The following is a 23842-nucleotide window of genomic DNA, read 5'->3' as shown; positions in this document are numbered from 1 at the left end:
CAGAGGAGAGGTGACAGTTTTGTAGAGAAGAGAGCTAAAGGAGGTAGAGACCATTTAAGAAAGGCAGGCAGCTATCAACTCCTTTCCTTCATTTTCCTTACAAAATATTAGTAATTAGTAATTTAAGAATTTACTATATTACTTCCTAATGCTTCAGTATAAATGCACAGAAGAGATAAATCTCTATCCAAGTTTGAGGCCCAACAAAAACAGGGACCATGGGGAAAGTTGCAATGAGGATTACATTTAGTACTTTCTTCTTCATTTGAGGACATATGCTTTCTGATGTCTATTTACCCATAACTGGAAATTGATGATATTGTTGCAATTCAGAAGTTGCATAATTTAGGAACACATAGTCTCATGTTGTCGTCAAAATGCTACTCAACAGGTAGACAGAGGACAGGAAGGTACTTAGTATGAATTACCGCCACTAATCCCTACAATACTGGGGTTCTGGAGGAATCAACAGGCCAAAGCCCTGGGGAGCATCCTCACCACATCAAACATGCTGTGCATTATCTAGCCCACATCCATCAGGTGTTTTAGGGGACAGTAACTGTGCTGGGTCAAGCTAGACCATTGGGTCAACAAAAGAGCTCACCAGCTGGGAAAATCGGCAGTGAGGATCAAGTACACTGACATTTATACACACGACAATTTTTCATATTTGCACCATTTTGGTGTCAATAATTTACTTAGATCTTTATGCTCCAGAATTCCTTTGGCCTGGGAGCTGCCAGACTGAGGAGTATAGTTTCTCATGTCTTCCATGAGAAAGACTTCCATGAGCCTTTGGTAAGGCTGAGGCCAAGAGAAATGAGATTTTCTCACTTTCAACTCAAAAATAATAATTCAGGCATTTTGCAGCAGGGATGACTTCTTTTATTTGGATAAAAGGAAAGACAAAGAGAGAAATGGGGAAGGGAGTTATATTTTGCCCTTTTTATTTACCAATTATTTAGATGTCTTGTGGTATTTACATTATTCCACTGAATTATAGTTTGCTTTTCGCATTGCTAATTAACTTTCCACTAGTTGACTTCTTAAGTATCTAACTAGACAGTTAGATAGTTCCTGGGAAAGCGATATATGCATATTTTCCTTTATATCACCCCAAGTGGGCAGAATTCTAGGCTGGTCCACAAGACTCCTATACCCTGTATGATTCCCTCTCCTTGAGTGCACGCAGCACTGTGAATATGATGGTATCTTATTCCCATGACTGAGTAACAGTATATGGAAAAAGGTGAAAGGATTTTCCTACTGTAATTAAGGTTCCTAATCAGTTGACTCTGCTTTTATGAGAAGGGAGGTTATCCTGGGTTAGATCTTTAAGAGAACATGTAGGCCTTCCCTGAAGGGAGAGAATCAAAGGGAGAGAGACACTTTCTCCTTCTGTCCTTGAAGAAGTAAGATGTCATGTGTTCTACAACCACAAGGAAATAAATTCTGCCAATACCCACATGAGCAAGAAAGGACCCTGAGCCTCAGACAAGACTCCAACCCCAGCTGGCACCTGGACTGCAGCCCTGGGAGACCTTGAGAAGATTCCTGACTCTCAGAGACTGTGAAATAATCTAGGTGTATTATTTTAAGCCAGAAAATGTGTGTCAACTTGTACAGCAACAGAATACCTTCACAGTTAATGCCCTGATCACAACAGACACTCGGGAAGTTTGAGCTTACTGGTTTCTCACGGAAGAATCCATCTGTGCCAAACAACATGGATAAAAATTCTCTTATGAATCTAAGACACTGAGACAAATGAGGCCAAATCCAGATTGCTACTAAAAGGGTGTTGAGTGAGACCATATAGAGGCAGGGGAGTTCTCTGGACTAGAATCAATAGCCATGGCCAGGACCAAGAGAAAGATGATTTGACTTACAAACGGTTTTATTCATAGGTCCCAGGGTACATTAGGAAAAGATCACACACTAGATGCACAGCTCTGTCTCCGTCTGAGCAGCCTGGTATGACAGATGGCTTTTACACCAGGAAGCCTAGCAGCTTCTGATTCTGTCAACCTGGAAAGTGAAACCCAGGAATGTGGGCCTTCGATGACAATTCCCCATGTCTCATCCCATAAAACAAAACACTAGAACACTACCCAATGCCAAAACGATGGAAATTTTGAGAGCTTGTTCCCACTTCCCTTGTGTTTTATTAGTGTGGTGCTAAATGGGGCTTTGAACACTTCTAGAAAGCACACTGTGACGTACAAGTGCCACTTGTTATGTGAAAAAAGGCACTAAGCCTGCAAGTTGCAGTCATTTAAATGGGTCATTGAAAACACCACTGAAAAGCCATCGCTGAGCCCTCTGAAACAACAAACACTGTTGGCGAGAAAGGACATACCTCTCAAGACAAGATCCAAACAAATGCAGAAAGAGCTAAGCAGATACTCGAGAGGCCGAATATGTCAGCATTTTCTGAGCTTCTATCATCTCATTTACTTTCAAGGTCTGGTCCGGGAAATCTGGAACGCTACCAGCACTGTCTTAACTACCCTCTGCTATCCGAAAATACAGCCCAGTGCCGAGAGGAAGGGCAGCAAGGGTGCTGAGAATCTGCTATTCTTCAGGCTCTCAGCTATGTGCTTTGCTAATGGATTTTGCCCCACTTTTTTTGCCTCCAGATTGGTAAAATGGATTACTCTTCCATTGCTGTGTAACAAGTTATCCTAAATGGAGCAGCTTAAAAATCAATACCACTCTATTAGCTCACAGTTCTATAGATCAGAAGTCTTGGCATGGCCAGAACCCAGAAGGCCGGGTTCTCTGCTCAGGCTGAAGTCAAGGTGGCAGCCAGTCTAGGTCCTCGTCTGGAGGTTCTGGAAGAAAATTCACTTCTAAGCCCATTCTTGTTGGCAGAATTCAGATCCTTGTAGTTATAGAACTGAAGTCCCTGTTTCCTTGCTGGCTTTTAGCCAGAGACTACTCTCGGCTGTTAGAGAGTGCCCACGTTCCGTGCCACATGGCCCCTTCCATCTTCAGGCCACTGATGGTTTGTCAGTTCCAGGGAATATCCAGGGTGAATTATACCAAGGAATGGGGAATTTTGAATAAATATCTTGGACAAGATTCCACCTACCACCTAAGACCAGGATTGCTATTCTCATTGTACATATGAGGAAAATGAGGCTGTGAGAGACACTGTATTACATGTTGGCAGCACTGATATGTCTGTTTGCCTCTGAAGCCCATGTTTTGCTAATATGTCATGCTGAGTCATAAAGGGAAGTGTTAAATTTTTATATGAGTACTTGGAAGGGTCAGAAATCTGGGCTAGTCATCGAGAAAGCAAAATCAAGTTTATGGCTGGCCCTGACTAGGGCTGATTCAGGTTCCCAAACTGGAACTCTGACCTGGTAAACCTGTAAATTCCCCATAGTAAAAAGCATAATCAACTTGTTTCTCCTCCTCTCTCCTCAAATGCTCACAGGTTGCTTACGAAGCTGTACATTGGTACAAAATCAGATTCAGGCACCTTTAAACTGTTAGCACTGAACAGCGAAAGAGCAACAAATATTCTTTGTAGGAAAAAAAAACAAACCCACATTATTAAAATGTGTTAAGCTGTTTCTTCCAGAACTAAACAACTAATTACATGGAGGATGCTCACGTAGTTATCATGCCAGACTTTCTGGTTTCTAGAAAAGATTCTTGTACATCAGTGCTTGCTTTGTGATATGGATAGAGGGAAACAGGCCGAGCAGGAGAGTTGGAAACAAAATTGGTTGCAAGTAACATGAAAGAAAGGACCACTTCTGTTCACCACCGGATCTCCAGTACGACCAGGTAGGCACTCAAAGCATTGGCAGAATAAATGGCGGCATGAAAAGTAACATTGCTGAAGGCTGTAATCTACTTTGTTTGGTAACCTTGAGAGAGGGATTTGTGTTTGGTTTTGTTTTAAAGGCAATGATTCTATAATGAACTTAGCCTTCCTTTGGTTCTGGCTCAACCACACAGTTCAAGTTTTTGAGGACAGTCAGATTCCAAATGTTCCTGCAGGTATTCCAATTTTTAATTCATAGATACGACTCTACCAAACATCTCTAGAAGGTGAAATCAGGAACCAGGAGATAGGGGCTTCCCTGGTGGCGCAGTGGTTGAGAGTCCACCTGCTGATGCAGGGGACACGGGTTCGTGCTCCGGTCCGGGAAGATCCCACATGCTGTGGAGCGGCTGGGCCCGTGAGCCATGGCCACTGAGCCTGCGCGTCCGGAGCCTGTGCTCCGAAACCAGGAGAACTATCCCAGTTCATTGTTTTGTAAAGACAATCATGAAGCGTTATCATAAATTAAGAGTTGAGAATGGCTTAAAACAAATGAAAGTTAAGAATACTTAGTTTGGGAGGTATGGGTGAAATGGAACAAACTTCCAGTTATAAAATAAATAAGTTCTATGGGTTTAATGTACAGCATGGTGAATACAGTTAATAATACTGTATTGCATATTTGAAAGTAGCTAAGAGAATAGATCTTAAAAGTCCTCATCACAAAAAATAGGTGATATGTATGGTGATGGATGTTATCTAGACTTATTGTGGTGATCATTATGCAACATATACAAATATTGAATCGTGTTATACAGCTGAAACTAATATAATGTTATACCTTAATTATACTTCAAAAAAAGAATACCCTTAATCAACTATACTCTAATATATTAAAAAAGTTAAAAAAAAGAATACTTAAATTTTTTAAAGGAGTCTAAAGTGTTAGAAGTACTTGAAGTTTAATAAAAATGTTTTCCTCATTATACTAAATATATTTCTTTTCCTGTCCTATTTATTTTAATTGGAGTATAGTTGATTTACAATGTTGTGTTAGTTTCAGGTGTACAGTAAAGAGATTCAGTGATACATACACACATATCCATTCTTTTTCAGATTCTTTTCTCATATAGGTTATCACAGAATATTGAGGAGAGTTCCCTGTGCCGTACAGTAGGTTCTTGTTGGTTATTTATCTTATATATAGTAATGTGTGTATGTTAATTCCAAACTCCTGATTTATCATCGTTGCCCCTTTGGTAACCATACATTTGTTTTCAATATCTGTAAGTCTGTTCCTGTTTTGTAAACTATATGTCCAAAAAATGGACAACCTAGAAGAAATGGACAAATTCTTAAAAGGGTATAACCTTTCAAGACTGAACCAGGAAGAAATAGAAAATGTGAACAGATTAGTCACAAATACTGAAATTGAAACAGTGATTTAAAAATTTCCAACTAACAGAAGTCCAGAACCAGATGGCTTCACAGGCAAATTCTATCAAACATTTAGAGAAGAGTTAACACCTATCCTTCTGAAACTCTTCCAAAAAATTGCAGAGGAAAGAACACTCCCAAGCTCATTCTATGAGGGCACTATCACCCTGATACCAAAACTAGACAAAAATATCACAAAAAAAGAAAATTAAAGGCCAATATCACTGATGAACATAGACGCAAAAATCCTCAGCAAAATACTATCAAACCGAATCCAACAACACACTAAGTGGATCATACACCATGATCAAGTGGGATTTATCCCAGGGATGCGAGGATTCTTCAATATACGTGAATCAATCAACGTGATACACCATATTAACATATTGAAGAAGAAAAACCATATGATCATCTCAATAGATGCAGAAAAAGCTTTTGATAATATTCAACACCCATTTATGATAAAAACTCTCCAGAAAGTGGGCATAGAGGGAACCAACCTCAACATAATAAAGGCCTTATATCTCCTATTTATTTTTAATATATATGCTACACTAAACTAAAATTTCATGTTATTCAAGCCCATTAATAGGTAGTAGGTACACATTTAAAATTGTATGAACTTACATTTGTATAGCAATTTCTTTTTATCATGCCCCATTGTGGCCATTAGCCCACTGGCTTGTCATAAGCCTGTGAGGGAGGCAGTATGATCAGTTTTCAGTGCTTTATAATCATTTTAAAGGTAAAGAAAGAGTCTCATTAGGTCACTGGCCCAAAGTCAATGTTGGACTGTAGATTCTAAGTACAGCCTCTTTTGCCTGCACCACAGAGCATCTCTAGGGATGATGCTTCTGATAAATGGGATATGTGTTGACCTGAGCAATGGGAACGCAGAATGAGAATTTGCACGGTTCCTGCTTTTTCTGTATCCTACACAAGACACAGCTTCTCAGGCCTCTCCTCCTTTCTAGTTAACTCCCATTATTTCATCTGATCTTTCCTCAAACTAAGCAGGCATCACACTGAAGCAATACAAAGGGCAATTAAAATATTTATCACATATTTATGATCAATTTATCTTCTCTACTGTACATGTTTTTAAAGGTGTTATTATAAAAGATCCTAAAATAGAATAGTAAATATATATTTTCAATATGACAGAATTACAATTTTTAAAAGCTAAATTATAATTTCCTTGGCATGTGAGTTTTGGTTGTATTCATAACTAAACTATTTTTTTCCTACTCTGAAAAGCTGTTTTGCTACAGGTCCAGTTCTTTTTTACTTTTAGCCACAAGGAAGTCATAAGCCCCTACTTAAATAGAAGCTGGTTACCATGGAAATCATTCTAATGCCACTGAATCAATATTTTGATTTTGCTGACATTTAATGTAAAAAGAAAAGACAGACCAAGATTTATAAAAGTCACTTTTCATCTTTGTTATAATGTTGATAGCTAGAAAAATTGTAAAGGAAACATATGTTCCGTAATGAACTCCAGTTAACTCACAATTATAAAGAATTGAGGATTCATAAAAGAGCAATCTACATATTTATATAATTTTGGCTTTAAGTACACACATATGCATGCATGCATTTGGACTCAAGAATTTTTTCCCATGTCTCAACTGAGCCCTGATTCTCTCCTGTTACTGAAGTCATAAGTTGGTAGAAGAGATTTGAATATATCCAGTTTTGCAATTGTCTTTTGATTAAGTGTTCTGAAGAGAAGGTGAAATTTGCATCGAGAATCACTCTTCCACAGAAGTTGACCATTTCTGCACTGAATCTTAATAGTCCATCTGGTCCACTGGCCACCCTCAAAGAAGCACTACAGCTGAAGGCTTCTCAACCCATCCTTAGAGGTCCTTCTGAGGAAAGATGTTGAACTTGAACCTAATGTTTAATAAGCCTCACTGACCATAAAGTAGTTTTCCAAGTCTGAGATAAGTCTTTGCTGCTGCTGTAATTTACTCACTGTCTCCCCTTCTGTCCTCAGAAGGAATAAAGATAACAGAGCTGCTGTCTTTTGTTTGATAACTAGCTATTTAGAGGCTTAGATCTTTAGATGGTGAAGGGATCTGAAAGAATTATGAGCTTCTCTACTTCAGGAATTAGCTACCTACAGCATCTCAGATGAATGGTAATAAGTTCTATTCTTAAGACAATTGAATCACCACTCAAATGTTTCTTCTGTGGGACAATCATGATTTTCCACACGTGTCTACTTTGAATGCCCCAGGTCCCCTTCCTGGGGGGTGCTATTCGGAAGTGTATACGTTACACTGCTTCCAGGAATGTTTCCAGGAGCGTTACACTCCTGATAACACACTCCTTACTGTCTGCTTGCCTTGTCTGTTTCATTTTCCCCTCCCCTTCCAATGGGTCTTTCATTCCTCTTTATTCTTGAATCATTCTAGGCCCTCATCATTCAGAGACCACTGTTCCAAACCAGTAAACTGCTTTTGAAAACAATCTAATGTAAATAATTATGCAGTTTTCTGGCAGTAAAAGTAGGAAAGGGGTGATTTTTGGAAACAAGATCACAGGATATAAAGAGAAATGAAAGGCACCATATATCAATAGCAGAGGAAACTTAGGAACAATATTTAAAATTTACAGAAGGCAGATCTCTAGAGCCTTTTAGTTTATTCAGAAGTAAATGAAACACCTAAATTGTCTCTAAAACATCAATGTGTTACAAGTTGAAGGACATACTGATGACCTTAACTCATGAGTAAAAAGGCTCAGAATTCTAATCTGTTCCAAGGCATCAGAGGAACAATAGAGTTACACAAACAAACAGACACACACCCATCTTCACTGCAGTGATATTCATTACAGCAAAACAAACTGGAACCAACCTAAGACTTCATCAAAGAGATAATGATTAAATAAAGTATCATGATGTATATGCCCCTCCTAAAAATGGTGTTTCCCAACAAACTGAATGCCATGGAAAATAGTCACAAGAAAATAACTGAAAATATAAAACACAGAACTCTATACACTAGGATTTCGATTTTGTAAATATACATATACGCATGTTATTCACACATATAATCTCACAAACACACACTCATGATGTATTTTCACATATATGTGAAGTAGGAAAAAACTGAGCATAAGTGGAGATTTTCCCTATAGAATGCATGGATTCGCTCCATCTCCAGGCACTTATTTGTATTCTTCAATATACTCTGAAGCTTTTTTTTTTTTTTTTTTTGGCTAAATAGGCACTTGGACACCAATATGGGAGAAAGGAGAGATGAGGCTATTAGAAAAGATGGTACATGCTTCCTGGGCACTCGTCTCATGGACTAGGTTTGAGCTTCGGTAGAAGGATTAGACCAGAAGATGAGGGAGCTTTTGTGAGGGACTGGCGAGCCCAGGTGACAAAGAAACCTACCCAGTTGAGGAAAGGACCACCTGGCTTCTGCTCTCTGCTGCAAGCTACTGGGAAACTTGGAACACTGGGCGCTCAGGGAAGCCAACTGGGGAGAATGTCAGGGACAGACAGGGTAAGAGAAAGACCTTGGGACCTCATAGAGCCATGCTCTCAAATTGGCCACTGGCAGCACTGGACACCCTGAAGCATTTTCCACAACTGACACACAAAAATCTGAATGCGCCTGTATCAAAACACACTTGCAACTACTCTCCCACCAAGGGACTCTCAGGAAAAACTCAGGAAAGCTGAAACTTATTTATTCAAGTAAGGCTAAAGAGCTGGTGAGATATAGTGTTAACCTGACCTAATTTATAATCATAGACCATCAAGGAGACTAAGATATATTTGATTTATGTATTTCATGGCTGAGGAAAAATATAAATATAGGTAGAAATAGAATAGAGATTGAAGTAGAGACTTTAATATGTATACGTGCACACGTGTGTGTATACTACAAACGTACACACAAACATGCATAAATTCATATTCACTGGAAGGAAGTACAGCAAAATGTTAAAAAATGATCATTTCTAAAGATGATTACAATTTTTCTTCTTTATATTTTCCTGCATTACAAAGCTCCCTAATGATCACGATACTTCTATAATCATACAGATAATACTAATAAAAGCAAGAAAATATAAATTTTAGACATATTGCTAGGCAAGATAATTTTCTAATGATTCAAAGCTTAAAGGGAGCTGGAAAACTCATATATTGCTTTCCTTTTCCGATGCTATAAATTAAATACATTTTTCTGGGTGTCATTTGACAACACCCAGATAAATAGCCATCCCCCCTGGATTCCTCTTTTCTAAGACTCAGGGGGAGGGAGACAGGGCTAGGCGACCCAGGGAGGAAGGCAGATGCTGGTTAGTATGCGGACCCAGACACGTGGCCTGAAGTTTCTTTCTAAGTGAAGTGGGCCTGGCGCGTTTTACCTTCGTTCCGCTCGGGGCCTTTCCCGCTCTTACTGGCCGCCGTGCTGTTGACGGTCTCGGACGACGTGCTCAGCTTGGTGCTGGGGTCCCTCTTGGGCTTGGGGGGTGGTTGTCTCCGGGAGCTACAGCTGCTGTCATCGTCTGTGCCCCCGACCGAGTGCAGCGACTGCGACCTCACAGAGAAGCCACTGGAGCAAGGATGGGGCAGCCTGTCCTGAGGAGCGGGCATCGTCATGAATCCCATGCGGAAGTGTTTGCCCACGTAAGTTCCTTCGTGGCCTCGCCCTACTTCTCCACCTATGCTGTAAAAGAAAGACGAAACCCGCGCCAAGTGAGCCAGGATGTGCAATATCATGGGCACAAGCATATCTATAACTGTTGATAGTTCACATTTTAACTTGACACTGGTGAAGAAACGTTTCCAATAACATGAAAATATTCTATGCTTTTGCATTCAATATGACAGTAAAGCAAATACAATTTAATCATAATCAGAAATTCTGGTATCCTAGTATCCACATACTCTCAAAATAGTATTCTAAAGAAAAAAAAAAAAAAGCTACCACGTAGCACATTTCATCTTCAATTGCTTTTCTCTACTTTCAGGTAAATCTTGTCTGTGGCTTAAAAAGGGAAAAAGAATTCCTTGTGACAATGACTTGTAGACTGCCTTTTTTTTTTTTAATTTTTATTGGAGTATAGTTGATCTACAATGTTGTGTTAGTTTCAGGTGTACAGCAAAGTGAATCAGTTATCCATATACATATACCCATGCTTTTTTAGATTCATTTCCCATATAAGCCATTACAGAGTATTAAGTAGAGTTCCCTGTGCTATACAGTAGGTTCTTATTAGTTATCTATTTCATATATAGTAGTGTATATATGTCATAGACTTTTGACACATGACTGAGGTCAAGGGGGCAGCATTTGAAACTCTTCTCCACTTCATCAAGATCTTTTTTTTTTTTTACTTTTACCTAGTTAATATAGAGGGAAAAACAAAACAACAACAACAACAAAAGGGGTTCTGTTACCAGTACAAGTGGGGAGAGAGAGATAGGAAGTGAAGAGGAGGTAAAGGAAGGAAGGGAAGGAGGGAGGGAGGGAGGAAGGAAGGAAGGAAGGAAGGAAGGGGAAAATACTTGCTTAAATCAACAGAATAATTGTTAATCTCTCTCGGGTTTCCAGAATCCTTTGGTTACACTAGTAACTTAGTTCTACTAATAGATTAGTCTCACAGAATCAAATAGCAGCATCTAATAAAGAGATGTATCCAGAGTTAAAATCTCATCCGATCCTAGGATAGTCCTATTCAGAGTATGCAAGGTTTCCAAATGTAAGGTTTTTAAGTTTTACATTGGAAAGTTTGAACAGAAATTTTAAAATATATAAGAAAACTCTCTCAGCTTGAAGCTCAGTTAATCATATAGGAAATGACTGTTGGGCACCTTTCTATTCTATTAAGTAATGGTGACTCTATGAAGAAAAAGGAAATGAATGTCAATATGAATTTTGAAGAGAGGTTTTTCTAGAGTTTTCCCCATTTTTGCTCATTCACCAGTAAAGGAAACAAAAAGAATTATTGTTAGAAATATTGGGTTGATTTTCTTAGACATGTATGAAGTAAAAAAGTGTCTTTGAGTATATGAATTTTGGAAGCCTGTTGAATCTACCTTTCCAGATATAAATTTTTTGGGGCCTTTTTTAAATCTTAATTTTAGCTGGCTCTTTATTGTATCTTTCATGACTCTAATGTTTGTCATACATTTTACATTCCAGTGGGAAAAATCATGGTAAATATTTGTTTTTCTCCCTTCGCTGAAGGAGTTATGACAATTATATGACCCTTGTGAATAGAGCCAGAAAGGATTCAACAAGAATATGTGACTCTGATTCTGGTATTTAATTCTGATCACAACTTGCTATTCAACCACAAATGTTTTCTTTTTATATTTATTTCATTTTTTTTCTGAGTATTATGAGTCGATATTCAGGTACTAGATATACTATCTTTGCAAAGCAAAATGAAGAAATATCAGTGCACTAACTGGAGCACTGGATACCTAGAAGCATGAATGAAATCAAGCAAATGTCTAAGTGGAAGTTTTCACATCGTAGTAGTCAGTATCCTAAATCCGTGTAGTGTTTTCACCTATTTCACGTTCTGCGCTTTCTTCAAGAACATCAACAAAAAATTAAACTAGAATAAATTCAGATGGAATGGTTTGTGAAAAATCAGTAAGAATTTAAGGCAGAATGGTGTGGTGGAGGTGAGATCAGGGTGTGATGGAATGGGAAGATTTGTCATTGATTTGTGATGACTGTGACAATCTTTCTCACAGAAGATGAAATATTTGATCTCATCTAAATTTGCCTCAATCATTTTGCATGTCTTTTCCTTATTTCTGCTGCCATATTACTGAATAAAAGGTGCTTTGAGGATTATTTAGACAGTCATTCCCAGTAACATATCCACGTGAGGGGATTTATGCATGTATTAATGCACATAGGCATTTATGAGAGTTATGAGGAATAATTGTATCAGCAATTTCTCTGTTACTTTTGACCTAAATAGGGCCTACACATTTTCCCAGACAGATAATTAGCTCTGCTGCTTCAAAATTACATTTTTTCAGCATAAAACAATTTCCTGTAACTCTTTATCCTTTTGTTCATATATGTAATGTGTACACACATAGACACACACACACACACACCACACACAAACACTTTTTCCAAAGAGAAATTCAGTGTATGCTTTAAACAATGGCAGGTCTCAGGTACAAATTCAATTTGACCAGGCTGTGAATGCAGGATGAAGATGTGGGGCTATGGTAAGTTGGATAGAAAGGCCGTTATCCAAGGCTGAGGGTAAGCAATAAAGGCTATGGTACACCTAGGTTCAAGAGACCAGTAAAGATGATTAATCTAAAGGAAATTGAATATTATGAAACACAGCATACAACTAATTCCTGAATTTAGGATAGCACCATGTGGAGATTTTAAAAATTCCCAGACCCATATTAAGGACAAATACCTAATCATATTTGTTGAATCAGGATCTCTGTTCCCAGTTAGCCATGCTCTGTAACTAATGAGTTTCTTAAAAAACTATATCCAGCTGTTTTTTTTTTTGGGTTTTTTTTGCGGTACGCGGGTCTCTCACTGTTGTGGCCTCTCCCTTTGCGGAGCACAGGCTCCGGACGCGCAGGCTCAGCGGCATGGCTCACGGGCCCAGCCGCTCCGCGGCATGTGGGATCTTCCCGGACCGGGGCACGAACCCGTGTCCCCTGCATCGGCAGGCGGACTCTCAACCTCTGCGCCACCAGGGAAGCCCCTATCCAGATGTTTTTGATGTAGTCAATCCAGAAACCCCCAGAAACATTAAGAACAATAGTTAGAGACATTAATGAGCTGACATCTGTTAGTTAGAAACAGCCAGGGAAACAGAGTTATCAGAAAGTGGGACAAAGGAGACTTACCAGAGACCAGGCAAAATATCACAGATAAGACAAGGTACAATGTATTAGTCAGATCTTGTTAGCTTACCCTGAAGTAACAAATAATCCCCTATTCTTAGTTATTTTTAACAACACAGGTTTACTTCTTGCTTGTATTCTTTGGGTCAGCTGTGCATCAGCTGTGGCTGTATTCCACATGCCTTTTTCATTCTCGGATCTAGCCCCTGCTGAGATATGTTCTCATGGCAGAGAGAGAAAAGCACTCATGGAACCACACAGTGTCTCTTAAAGCTTCTGCTCAGATGGGGCATGTAATGTGGAACTCACATTCCATTGGCTAAAACCAGTCTTATGGCCAAGTTTGATGTCAACGGAGTGGGGATAGATTCTCTTCCAACAGGAAATCACTGCAAGTTACGTGACAATATGTGGGGATGCATAATCCTCTTCCAGGTAGGGGACCAAATACAGGTGCAGCACTTGTAGCATATGCCTCTGAGATCTCCCTTCAAGAGGGAACTGGACATTAGGAATGAAGGTAGCTGACAACTAGTGACACATTGAGGGGTTTTGTGCTTCTTGCCCCCATAATTCTGGTCTCTACCTAGTTAGAAGTCTTGGTCTCCAAAGCGGGCATACTCTTTCTCGAAGATACAGTAAGGGTCCCATTGAACAACAAGGCTGTAGCTGCCTCCTAAGTAATTTGAGCTCCCTTTGTATAGTGGCCAGCAGACAAGAAGACAGGTCTCCATTGTGGAAGAGATCATGGACCCTGATCAATAGGAGGAAGCGGAGCTGCTGTTACAAGATGGTTCAGAGAGAAAAATGTATGGGACCCCTCTGGTTACTCCCTTGCCCAGCTGTGAGTTTGAAAGGTCACCTGCAGCAACCTGGCCCGAGAAGGTTTTGTTGACCAGATGTTCCAACCTCTCGTTAAATTAGTCTCACCACCAGGCAAGCCACTGAGACCAGCAGAGGTGTTAGTTGAGAGTGAGGTGAATTTAGAATAAGTGTGGGAGGAGGGAGGTAATGCATATCAATTGCAACCCCCATATGAACTGCAGTGAGAGGAGCTATAGCTTCTCACACCAACTGTCCCCTCGTAAGTTTTCCCTCATGAAGCATCCAACAGGATCCATGAAAGAGCTGGTCCCCAAACCTGCAGAAGAGCATCTGCTGAGCATAAGGGGTGAATCGCGGCAGCCATGAAACTTCTCTAAGGACAGCACTTAGCTGACAGCCACCAGCCATAGAGTCTTCAAATCGGATGCAGCATTTAGGTCAAGGCCACTCTGCCCATGGAAAGCTCCTAGCTAACAGCTGAGCATATGAGGTATGGGACCTGGCTATTTCTGCCCAGTGTGGGAGTGCTTGTGTCTGAGTTTCCCTGTTGGGCTGGCTGAGACTTGCCCATAGCTACACCATGGTCTGAAGCTCTTCCTATCTAATTATTTTTCCTTCCCCTTCTCCTTCCACAGGTGTCATGCTACGTTGTGGTCTGAGGCTTTTTCTGCCTATTCCTGCTCCCTCCTTATCCCAGGCATTCTCCTCAATAAATCTCTCCCTCTAAATTTCATCTATCTTGGTATCTGCTTTCTGGAGGTCATGAACAAACATTCTTGGGAACGATCATACAATCTATGACATTCAGAAACCAAAGAAGCAAGAAAGAGAAAGTCTAATAACAAAAGTGAGACCCCAGAAATAAGAAATGCCTGTGAAAATAGGACAGTCTCTTGCTTCAGACTGAGTATTTAAATGCTGGTTGGGAAAGTAGGAACTAACTCCACTATAGGAATAGTTGGCTTGAAGTGAAAATTACGTGGGCTGAAGAAAGCAGAGTCTTTTTGCAGTAAGACTCTAGTGCTCAAGATAGATTAAGCCTGACACATCTCATGTTATAAAAATAAAAATAAGTTTCATAACCCTGAATTTAAAGAAGTACACTTTTTCTCACACAATGAAGGTAATGTTGCAAGACGTAGTTGTCTGTTGGTTTGTTTGTCTATTATAAAATTAAAAAAAAATAAAGTACTACTTAAATCAAAGTAAGTTGTTTTCCTAGAAGTAATTGATAAAATATTTGTAAACTTCTCCAAAAAAGTTATTGGCTTATGAACAGACCTGGACATTTGTGCTCTGGAATCACTGAGTTGTGGTTTCTATCCTCATCTCCACCATTTAGCACCTCTACTTTAGCTGCTGATCCCAAAGACCATTTCCTTAAGAGATAAATAGTAGTATTAGCCTCATGGAATTGTTATCAAGTTTACCTGAAATGCTACATATGAGGCATTTAGCATGGCATCTGACATATCATATGCAGTCAATAATTTTAGCTTTACAATTCCTACTTTTAAATCCTGTCCTCCTGAATTCTGTTTATGGGATCATAATGTGCAATGTAAGGCCATATCTCTAAAAAAAAGTGGCATATGGTACCATGTAACCTCAAAAAACTGTGCACAAAGTCAAAACAAAATCTTACATTTAACTCAAGATAATGTAGGCAAACATAGTCTCCATGTTCTTAACTTTCTTCAGTACTTGCTTTGATTTTTTTTAAAGTACCCGTTGATCGGGACTGACAAAGAAAGGTACAAAACAAGAACTTCAGAGCTGCTTCGACAATGCTATTCAATAGAGATTGTTACTTGTCTTGCTGTCTTCTTGAAAATCCATCAACATTAATGTTTTATGTCTTCTTCTGAGAAATGCTTCCTTTCAGAGATGAAAACGCAACCCCTGAGAAGGGTGAGCTGCTAAGGTGAGATGTCAACTCTAAAAGTGACAGAGGCACTGCTTCTCTGTGTCATTTTGAAGCAAATATGCCAATATCTCATAGTAGAATATTCCTGGGAACCACTGGAAAAGAAAAACCAGAATCCCGGTTCATATGTGTACCCTCTTTCAAGGATATCTAGGAAGTTGGGATACAAACAGTGTTGTTACCTAGGAGTTTGCTGCTTGCTTGGAATTTTTTTTTTTTTTTGGTAACAGTTCTGTGAAGCTAAGCTCAAAACTCCATCTCTGACACTGATGCATAATCCAGTATATTTTTACCTTTGCAAAGTTCTGAAGCCCCTGGAAAATTTCTGTTGATTTTTCAAGAAGATGTCTTTATCTCTTATTAGGGTAAGGGATTATTCAATCATAAAGTAAATGGGGTGAATCTGAAAGGGAGGTGGAGACTATATCTCTAAAGGAGATAATAAAATTTACCTGTGGGCAAGTTTACCACTGTCATCTGCTAAGTATTCAAAATTTTCATGTTAGGCATTTTTACAATGAATGAGCAGAAGGAAATCAATATCGAGATTTTATTCATTAAAATTACTACTTAAAAAGTTTATATTTGATGCTGTCTTCCTCTTGCCTTCTCTGCAAATACGCAAGACCTAACACTGATGACCCTATGCTGCCCTGTGAGTCCCGCTAGCCCACTCACCAGAGGGACCCCCGCTCTAGAACTTGCCCTTTCCCCCCTCAACACTGGCCTATTCTTGGTATCATTTCCAGTTAAAACAATCTGTGCTTATGAAAAATTATACATAGAAAGAGCCAAAAGATTGGTATGTTATACTTTTTCCTATTTTGACAGGCAATATGCCTCAACCCATAGTCTGACAGTTGAGAGAGAGGTGTGATTCATTACATCCTCCGTGAGTTTTGGCAGATGGCAATCGTCACACAGTTCATCATCCCAGCCCCATTAGGCCTTGATGAGCACAAGTGGCACTTCACATCCACTCACCTTGAGCCTCATGCAGGCGGGAGTCCTGTCTTCTCGCTCACTATTATAAACACTGTCACATTATAGGTGCTCAAACATACTTGTTTTATGAAGGAAAAAAATGAAGAAAGGAAGTAAATCCACTTTGGAGATAGATTAGATACACAGATACACAGATACATAGGTAGATACATACATACACATATATATAGGTACATAGATACATACATACATAGATAGGTACATAGATGATAGATAGATAGATAGATAGATAGATAGATAGAGGGCTTAGAGAATTTTGTGGACACTTGTCACTTGTGCTTCCAAGGTATTCATTCTCCCTAATTCCAGCAATGATAATTCCTACGTGGAGATCAGTCTTCTTCCTCTCAGTTTAACATGTTACACAGACTCAGCCAATCAATCACTAGATGCCCCTGGCCACCATGACTATTGTAGGGACTGGCAAACTGGTGAATCAGAGTAAACCTTGGCACTGGGTAGCATCTCAAAATGCCTCAGCCCTCTTGCCACTACAAAGAGAGACTAGTGGAACCAGGTCCGTGGCATCGTAGACCTGGATCTAGATGTGCCTGCAGCTAGGTAAATCCTAGGGCCCTTCAGTTTTGTCAAATACTAAATTCCATTTTGTTGAAGCCCGATTTAGTTGGGTTTTCTGGCACTTACATTGGCATACAGTCCTAAATGAGCCAATACAATGCAGCAATTACTAAATAAATATTATTGGCTAACATGTCAGAAAATGCAGTTGATATCAGGAAAGGACTAGGAATGACACAGGGCAGGAAATGAGTGCATCATTCTTATTTATTGCTGGAAAATATCCTTCCTTTTTAACAGTATAAGTGGAAATAATTAAGTGTCGAATAGGTTTGCCCCATATATATATTTTTGATCATGCAGTACACTTTGATGTGGAAGCTTCGCTCCGGTAACATTAAACTGTGTTCATATTTTCTTCCAAATTGTTCACTCACCATTACCCTCAATTTCTTCCCTGAGCCCCACTTGCTTATTCAAAGCCATAACCTGTGGATTTCTTGCCTTAGGCACAAACGTTCATTGTCACCACTTCATATCCTCCATGATATCTATTTTCTACTTTTGTGCTCCTGATATCTTAACTCTTCCTCATGTTTTTCCAGACATCAATTTCCGGTGTCTGGCTATTTATTGGTGCTTCTTGGATCTTAAGGTCAAGTGTTAAAAATGGGATCTTTACACATCTTTTTATTACCTGCTGTGGTGAACTATAATAGCAAAACAAAACTAAATAAAGCAAAACAATGGGAAAAAAGAAACCTGTCCGGAAGAGAAGGGATTCAGTTTCTAACTCCAGATGTTATATTTAAAATTGATATGCTTAAGCACTGTATTATTTCTCTTTGCTAAGATACTTCAACTCTGCCCAAAATTTGGTGTCTCAGAAAGAATATTAAATATGTAATCAACCATTGAGTAGCTATCTGATTTTATGTAGGAGGTACATACTTTCTGAGCTTCCATTACCTTTATCTTTATATAAGGGAAATACTTTCCAGAGTTGTTATAAGAAATTAAAATAAGATTAAAAAATGGCAAAGACACCTAGGAAGGTGTCCAATCCAAGTTGAGGCTAGACAAATATTAAGGCGCCCTCCCTAACTTCCTGGTTTGCCAGGCAACTCTGTAACAGTTTTTACCTGTCCGTATCCAGTTATAAGGAGGGCATTTTAATGATAAATTTCCAACCTATGCACCATAAAAGAAAAACTACTTTAACAGTATAAAGGCATTTTGCTTATTTCTGTAAGAGGGCTTTGACAATAATTGTCAGGCAATACACTTCCAAATCCAAATTAGGGGAGAAAAAAGATCTTGCTTGAAAATGAAGGAAAAGTAACAAAAATAAATAATTTATCTGTTCTGTCATATTTGTGGGTATAATATAGAGTTGGGCAAATTTTCGAATGGATTTTATGGTTTTTTTCTATCAAAACTCCATGATAATTCAAGATTTTTTTGAAAGTTAGGGCTTAAGGTAATCATGGCTAGAGTTATGCTTGAAACAAATATGTCATTATTTATCATAAGTGCTTACTGCCAAGAGTTTGAAGTTGATATTGCAGCCCATTGATTTAATGCTTAGTCATAAAATAAAGGGAGGAGGTTAGAGCGGGGAGTAGAGAGATTTTTTTAACCTTTATCAAAGTTCCTATTATCCACTTCTTAGTCTCTAGAGAGATGGAACTGAACTCTAATGTTTATTAAAGCCAGAACAAATTCTATGGGACATCTTTAAGAGTCTTATTTTTACTTGAAACATGTCGAGTGCTTTTAAGATTAGCATATGTTATTATCTATCGTATTTTGGAATCTAAAATTAAAACATTCCTCATTTCTATATACAAATAATACTTCTCTACTCCTTAAAGTGTCATGGCTTGAAGAAGAGACAGTATATGGAAAATTCAAATCCTATAACGATATTCAGATTCAACTTAGAATATAGTTTACAGAAGTTCCCATCGTGGGAGATCTTTTCCAAAAATTCAACCAAAGAAGGGGAGGTTCTGGAAAATATATTTTTTTATTTGTGTCTTCAAAACTAACATAAGCTTTGAATATGGTTTGAGAACATGCCAAGTTTTCACAAATGAGTTTAGCTAACCATATGTGGCTCATTTCTCAATCTAGAAGTAGAAGCTAGAAATACAGAATGTTAACATATAACAGCCTTGAACTTCCTGAGTAGAAGGCTACCTTAATGCCAGTTTAAAGTATAGTGATGAGTTTGGCTTTCTAAAAGTATCATTTTTATGGAGGAAGAAACAATTCCCTGTGTTGAGGCATTTAATTCATTTACTCACCATTTATTCACAAAGTATTTGAATGCCTACTCTTGCTGGGCAGTGACCAAAGCAGAGGGGTCCGTGTCCTCAGGGCATCACAGGCTATTGAACCAGCATGATTTAAGTGCCATGCGATCAGATGTTCTCTCAGAGGAAGTACCAGGCAAGTGCAATGGAAGCACAAGTCCTGGGGCCCCAACCATGGCTGAGGGTCTGGGAAGTCCCATGGGAGAGGAAGTGGCTTTTCAGCTCATGCAGAGCATGAGTAAGACTTAATCAGGTAAGGGAGAGAAGTGGAGAGAAGAGAATGTGTGTGCAGACATTTGGAATCGAGAGAAACTGAGAAATTAGAGTTATTTGGGTAGAACTTCATTGGACCTGTTTGTCTTGTAATTCCAGTGGCTGGAACTGTACTTGGCTCAAAGAGGGTACCCAGTAAACATTTATTAACTAAATGAATGGAGAACTGTATATATGGGCATAATTCAAGAATAAACTTCCAGGTTTCTTAAGCACCAGGACGGATGATAGTTTTATTTAATTTCCTCCTTTCCTTCACTTGCCATTTTCTTAGTTTATGATGAAGGAGAAAGGAAAAATCTGAGAATACTCGCGCACTGTTAATTCTTGTCCTTGTTATAAGAGTAATCCGAATGCAGGGATCAGCTTAATCCCCTCCTCTCCATCTCCCCCGGTCTGCCTGGGTTTAGGTGCTCATAATTTCAGGACTAAATTAATGCAATTGCCTCTTAGCGGATCTTTCTCCACGGTGCTGCCAGATTTATCCTTGTAAGTGCAGATTTGCTCATGTCACTCCCTAAATTAAAACCCTTTGATAGCTTTTCTATTTCTTCAGATGAAAAATCCAAACTTTTATGTGACACTCATGGTCTTTTCAGATTTGGATCCTACACCAAGTCTTATCTGCAACATTCTCCCTCCTTGAATTTACCCTAATATAACACGTTCCCACTTTAACTTTGTTCCAGATTGTTGATTCAGGGATAGAGTTCAAGATTGACTGTATGCAAAGGGTGGCAATGAGTCTTGAGGACACAGACAGGTTAAATTGTGACCTCAGCCAGCAGTCATGCTGCTCTGTCTGCTTGAGCTTCTTCCTTTGGCTAAATCATGTTTAAAGATCTAATTCAGATGTGGTTTCCTTGACAAAGGCTTCTATTATCAGCCAGGCTTTCTCAAGGTTGATCTCCAGGCCTCTGGCTGTCAGGGCTGCCAGAGGGCTCTGTCCTTCTCCATATCAGAGCACCTCCTCTATGGCACTCTACGGTTGTCATCTGTGAGTTGATCTCTTCTGGTCTGTGAGCTGCTTGAGGGACAGACCATGAATTATTTGCAGCAAGTGGAAAGTAAGTAGAGATAATGGAAGGGAGGGAAAGATATGATCCACGAAAAATTGCTTGATATTTTCAGAGCCTTTCTTTTTAAAAACTCTTTGACTTAGGCATTTTCAAACTATCATTAGAAAGAAAAGCTGCCAGGACACTATGTGACTCAAGTATCCAATAATTATTTTCACTGTTGAAACAAAATGGAGCCTTCTAATAGCTACCTGTCATATGTTTATAGACAATCTGGATGCCTGAGATAACGCAGTGGAAACCTCTAAACCAATTTTTATTGAACAAATCCCCGGATTAGATCTAATTCTTCTTTAACTTTGTAAAACATTTTGATCAACAGCCATGGCATTCTGAATGCCCACGGTTGATAGGCAGGCTCACTCACTTATGCTCAGAAGACTGAATTGTACGCTGATGATAGTTAAGTTTGCTCTCAAAACTGCTCATGTCAGTTGCACTTGTTGCTGTAATTATATTATCAAATAGTATATAAATCAAAGAAACATGAGTTTGAAAAATTAGTGAGAATTTCTCTGAAAACTCTGTTGTAAAACTATGTCAGTGGTTTGGAAGATACTCAATGAAAGGAGGTTTACTAAAAAAATATATGGTCTGGTTGGATGTGGTGAGATTACGGTAAATCTGTTAAATCTAAAAGGAGTCTGAACTATGTTCGTTTGTTTGCTTGTTTTTCCAAATGTCTTTAAATTTGGGCTCAGCATTAAGGAAACTGAAGTCGAATTAAAAAGTGAAAACTAATGGACATGTTTTGTGCATAAATATTATATGGAAATCCAATTAGGGAAAACACACACAAATAAAAGACTCTATTGCCAAATTTGGTAAACAGTGTATATTTACAACTTTACAGTTTTAAAGAGTTTTATATGTGCTTATGTGTTTCTTTTTTTAATATTGCTCCAATTTTTAAATATTTTGTTTAATCAGTCCCAACTGTATTAGATCTAGATACTCTATATTTATATTCTATAAAAAAAAATCAACTAGCAAAGAGCCTGGCACACAGTAGAGGCTCAATAAGTCTCAAAAATGTTGGTTTCATTCCTACAAAAAAAAAAAATCCCACTAAATTATCAGCAAAGACTCCAAGATCATTGATTCAAAGGAAGTTTTTTAGAGATAGCCATTGAACTACAGAAAGTCAAATTTTTCTTCAGGTATAATTATGTACAGTTAATTAAATAATGTAAAATGTTAATTTACTCACAGAAAATTATTTGAGCAATTATATTCTGAAAGCACTTTGGAAATGGGTGCTGGAAGTAAACACATCTTCCTAGTGGTGATAACATACAAAGCAATGCCCTGAATTCAGGAAAGAACTAAACAATTCAAGAAAGCAGCAGATGCCATGCTCTTCAGTACCATTTCAATATATTTTCTCTTTTGAGAAGTTGGGTACCTAGTGACTTTCCCAGCCCTGACCATTATCCATGATGCCACATTAGATACCGACATCACCTTTGAAAGCTTCTGCTATTGTTGTCTTTGCAAAACTAGCAAGATATGCATCCCATTTTTCAGAGTCTGTATTATCCAAAATACTGGCAGAAAAGGACTAGTATACACAAAGTTATTTCTGGTATGCTTTTATATCCAGAAAAAGGATTTTTCCTTGCATCTGTAAAGCTCCCAAGTACATAGCCACCTATTCATTTACCTTCTAGAAGACAGATGGTATAATTTGCCAAGCAAAATCAGAGAACTGGAATAAAGACGCTGTAGTGTCAGCTCTGTCTTAAACATAAGGCTTTCACCCTTTCTAAAAACTTGAAATATGCTATTAAGATGAATAGATGTCCCTTTGACATTCAAGGTCAATATGTTCCAAAACTAACTCAGCATCATCTCCCACTTCCCTCTATTGAAACTTTGTCTTCAATAGCATCCTCATGCTATCAGTCACAGAGAACAGAAACCCCCAAGTAATTTGACATCTACATTCTTCCTATGTACACACTGGTCAACAAATCCTTCCTCGTCTCCTTTGATCTCACATCTGTCTCCTATTTTCCAAACTATCTACGAGGTCTCGGCTACTAAGTGGTATTCCTAGTTGGATTCTCTATCTCAATTTCCCTATTCATTAACCTGAAGAAATAGTCCTAAAAAAGAAATAGGATTACCTCAATTCCCTTCTTTAGAGCTTTCAGGCTTTGTATGTATGACCCAACCTCCTTTCCACCCACTCACATAATTCTGGCTCCCTGGGGTCTCTTCCTCTACAAACTATACCTCCACTTGAAAAAAATAAATTTCATGTTCATCAGAACCTAAACTGAAAGCCACGTTCTCCCTGAACCTTTTATCAATACTCTCTCTCCTCTAGCTTGAATTTCTTGTGTATTATTTGTCACTTTCTGCCTTATAGCTATCATACACAAACATGAGATTCTAGAATTTTTGAGGATGGGAATCAAATTTTGTACATTTCTTTATCTCCCTTAGCATTTGGTATGCTTCCCTGCACATAAAAAGTAACATGTCAGTGTTTAGGGATTTAAAGTAAATTTAGACAATAATTAAAATGAATATATAGTTAACTATTTTAACTCATTATTTCTAGGTATATATTAAATTAAAGGATTGTAACTATCTAGAAATTTTGCTTTAATAAATAAGTCTGGAAGACAAAATTTAAAAAAATAATAGAAGTTTGGTTTGGAAGGAAGTGAAGATGTAAAATGAAATATAGAGTATAAGTACGTTATGTCATCCAGAAATTCCCAACCTCTAAAGAAGACAGAGCTCAAGATCTACAATTGAACAAGCAGTCAAGCCATTTTTTTTTCCAGGAAG

General features: G+C 38.5%; 1 protein-coding gene across 3 annotated transcripts in view; it reads right to left on the bottom strand.

The window, feature by feature from the left end:
• Window positions 1–23842, bottom strand: part of NYAP2 (neuronal tyrosine-phosphorylated phosphoinositide-3-kinase adaptor 2) — a 265204-nt gene that overhangs the window by 143083 nt on the left and 98279 nt on the right. For all 3 annotated transcript variants that reach the window (XM_049711903.1, XM_004262636.3, XM_049711904.1), the window contains one exon: window positions 9614–9915. In XM_049711903.1, coding sequence (XP_049567860.1) covers window positions 9614–9915 — 302 coding nt within the window. The remainder of the gene's footprint in view (window positions 1–9613; window positions 9916–23842) is intronic.

The sequence above is a fragment of the Orcinus orca genome, chromosome 7 (genome assembly GCF_937001465.1).
Source record: "Orcinus orca chromosome 7, mOrcOrc1.1, whole genome shotgun sequence".
NCBI lineage: Eukaryota > Metazoa > Chordata > Mammalia > Artiodactyla > Delphinidae > Orcinus > Orcinus orca.
Note: the sequence above shows the minus strand (reverse complement) of the source record. Positions and strands in the feature narration are given on the sequence as shown.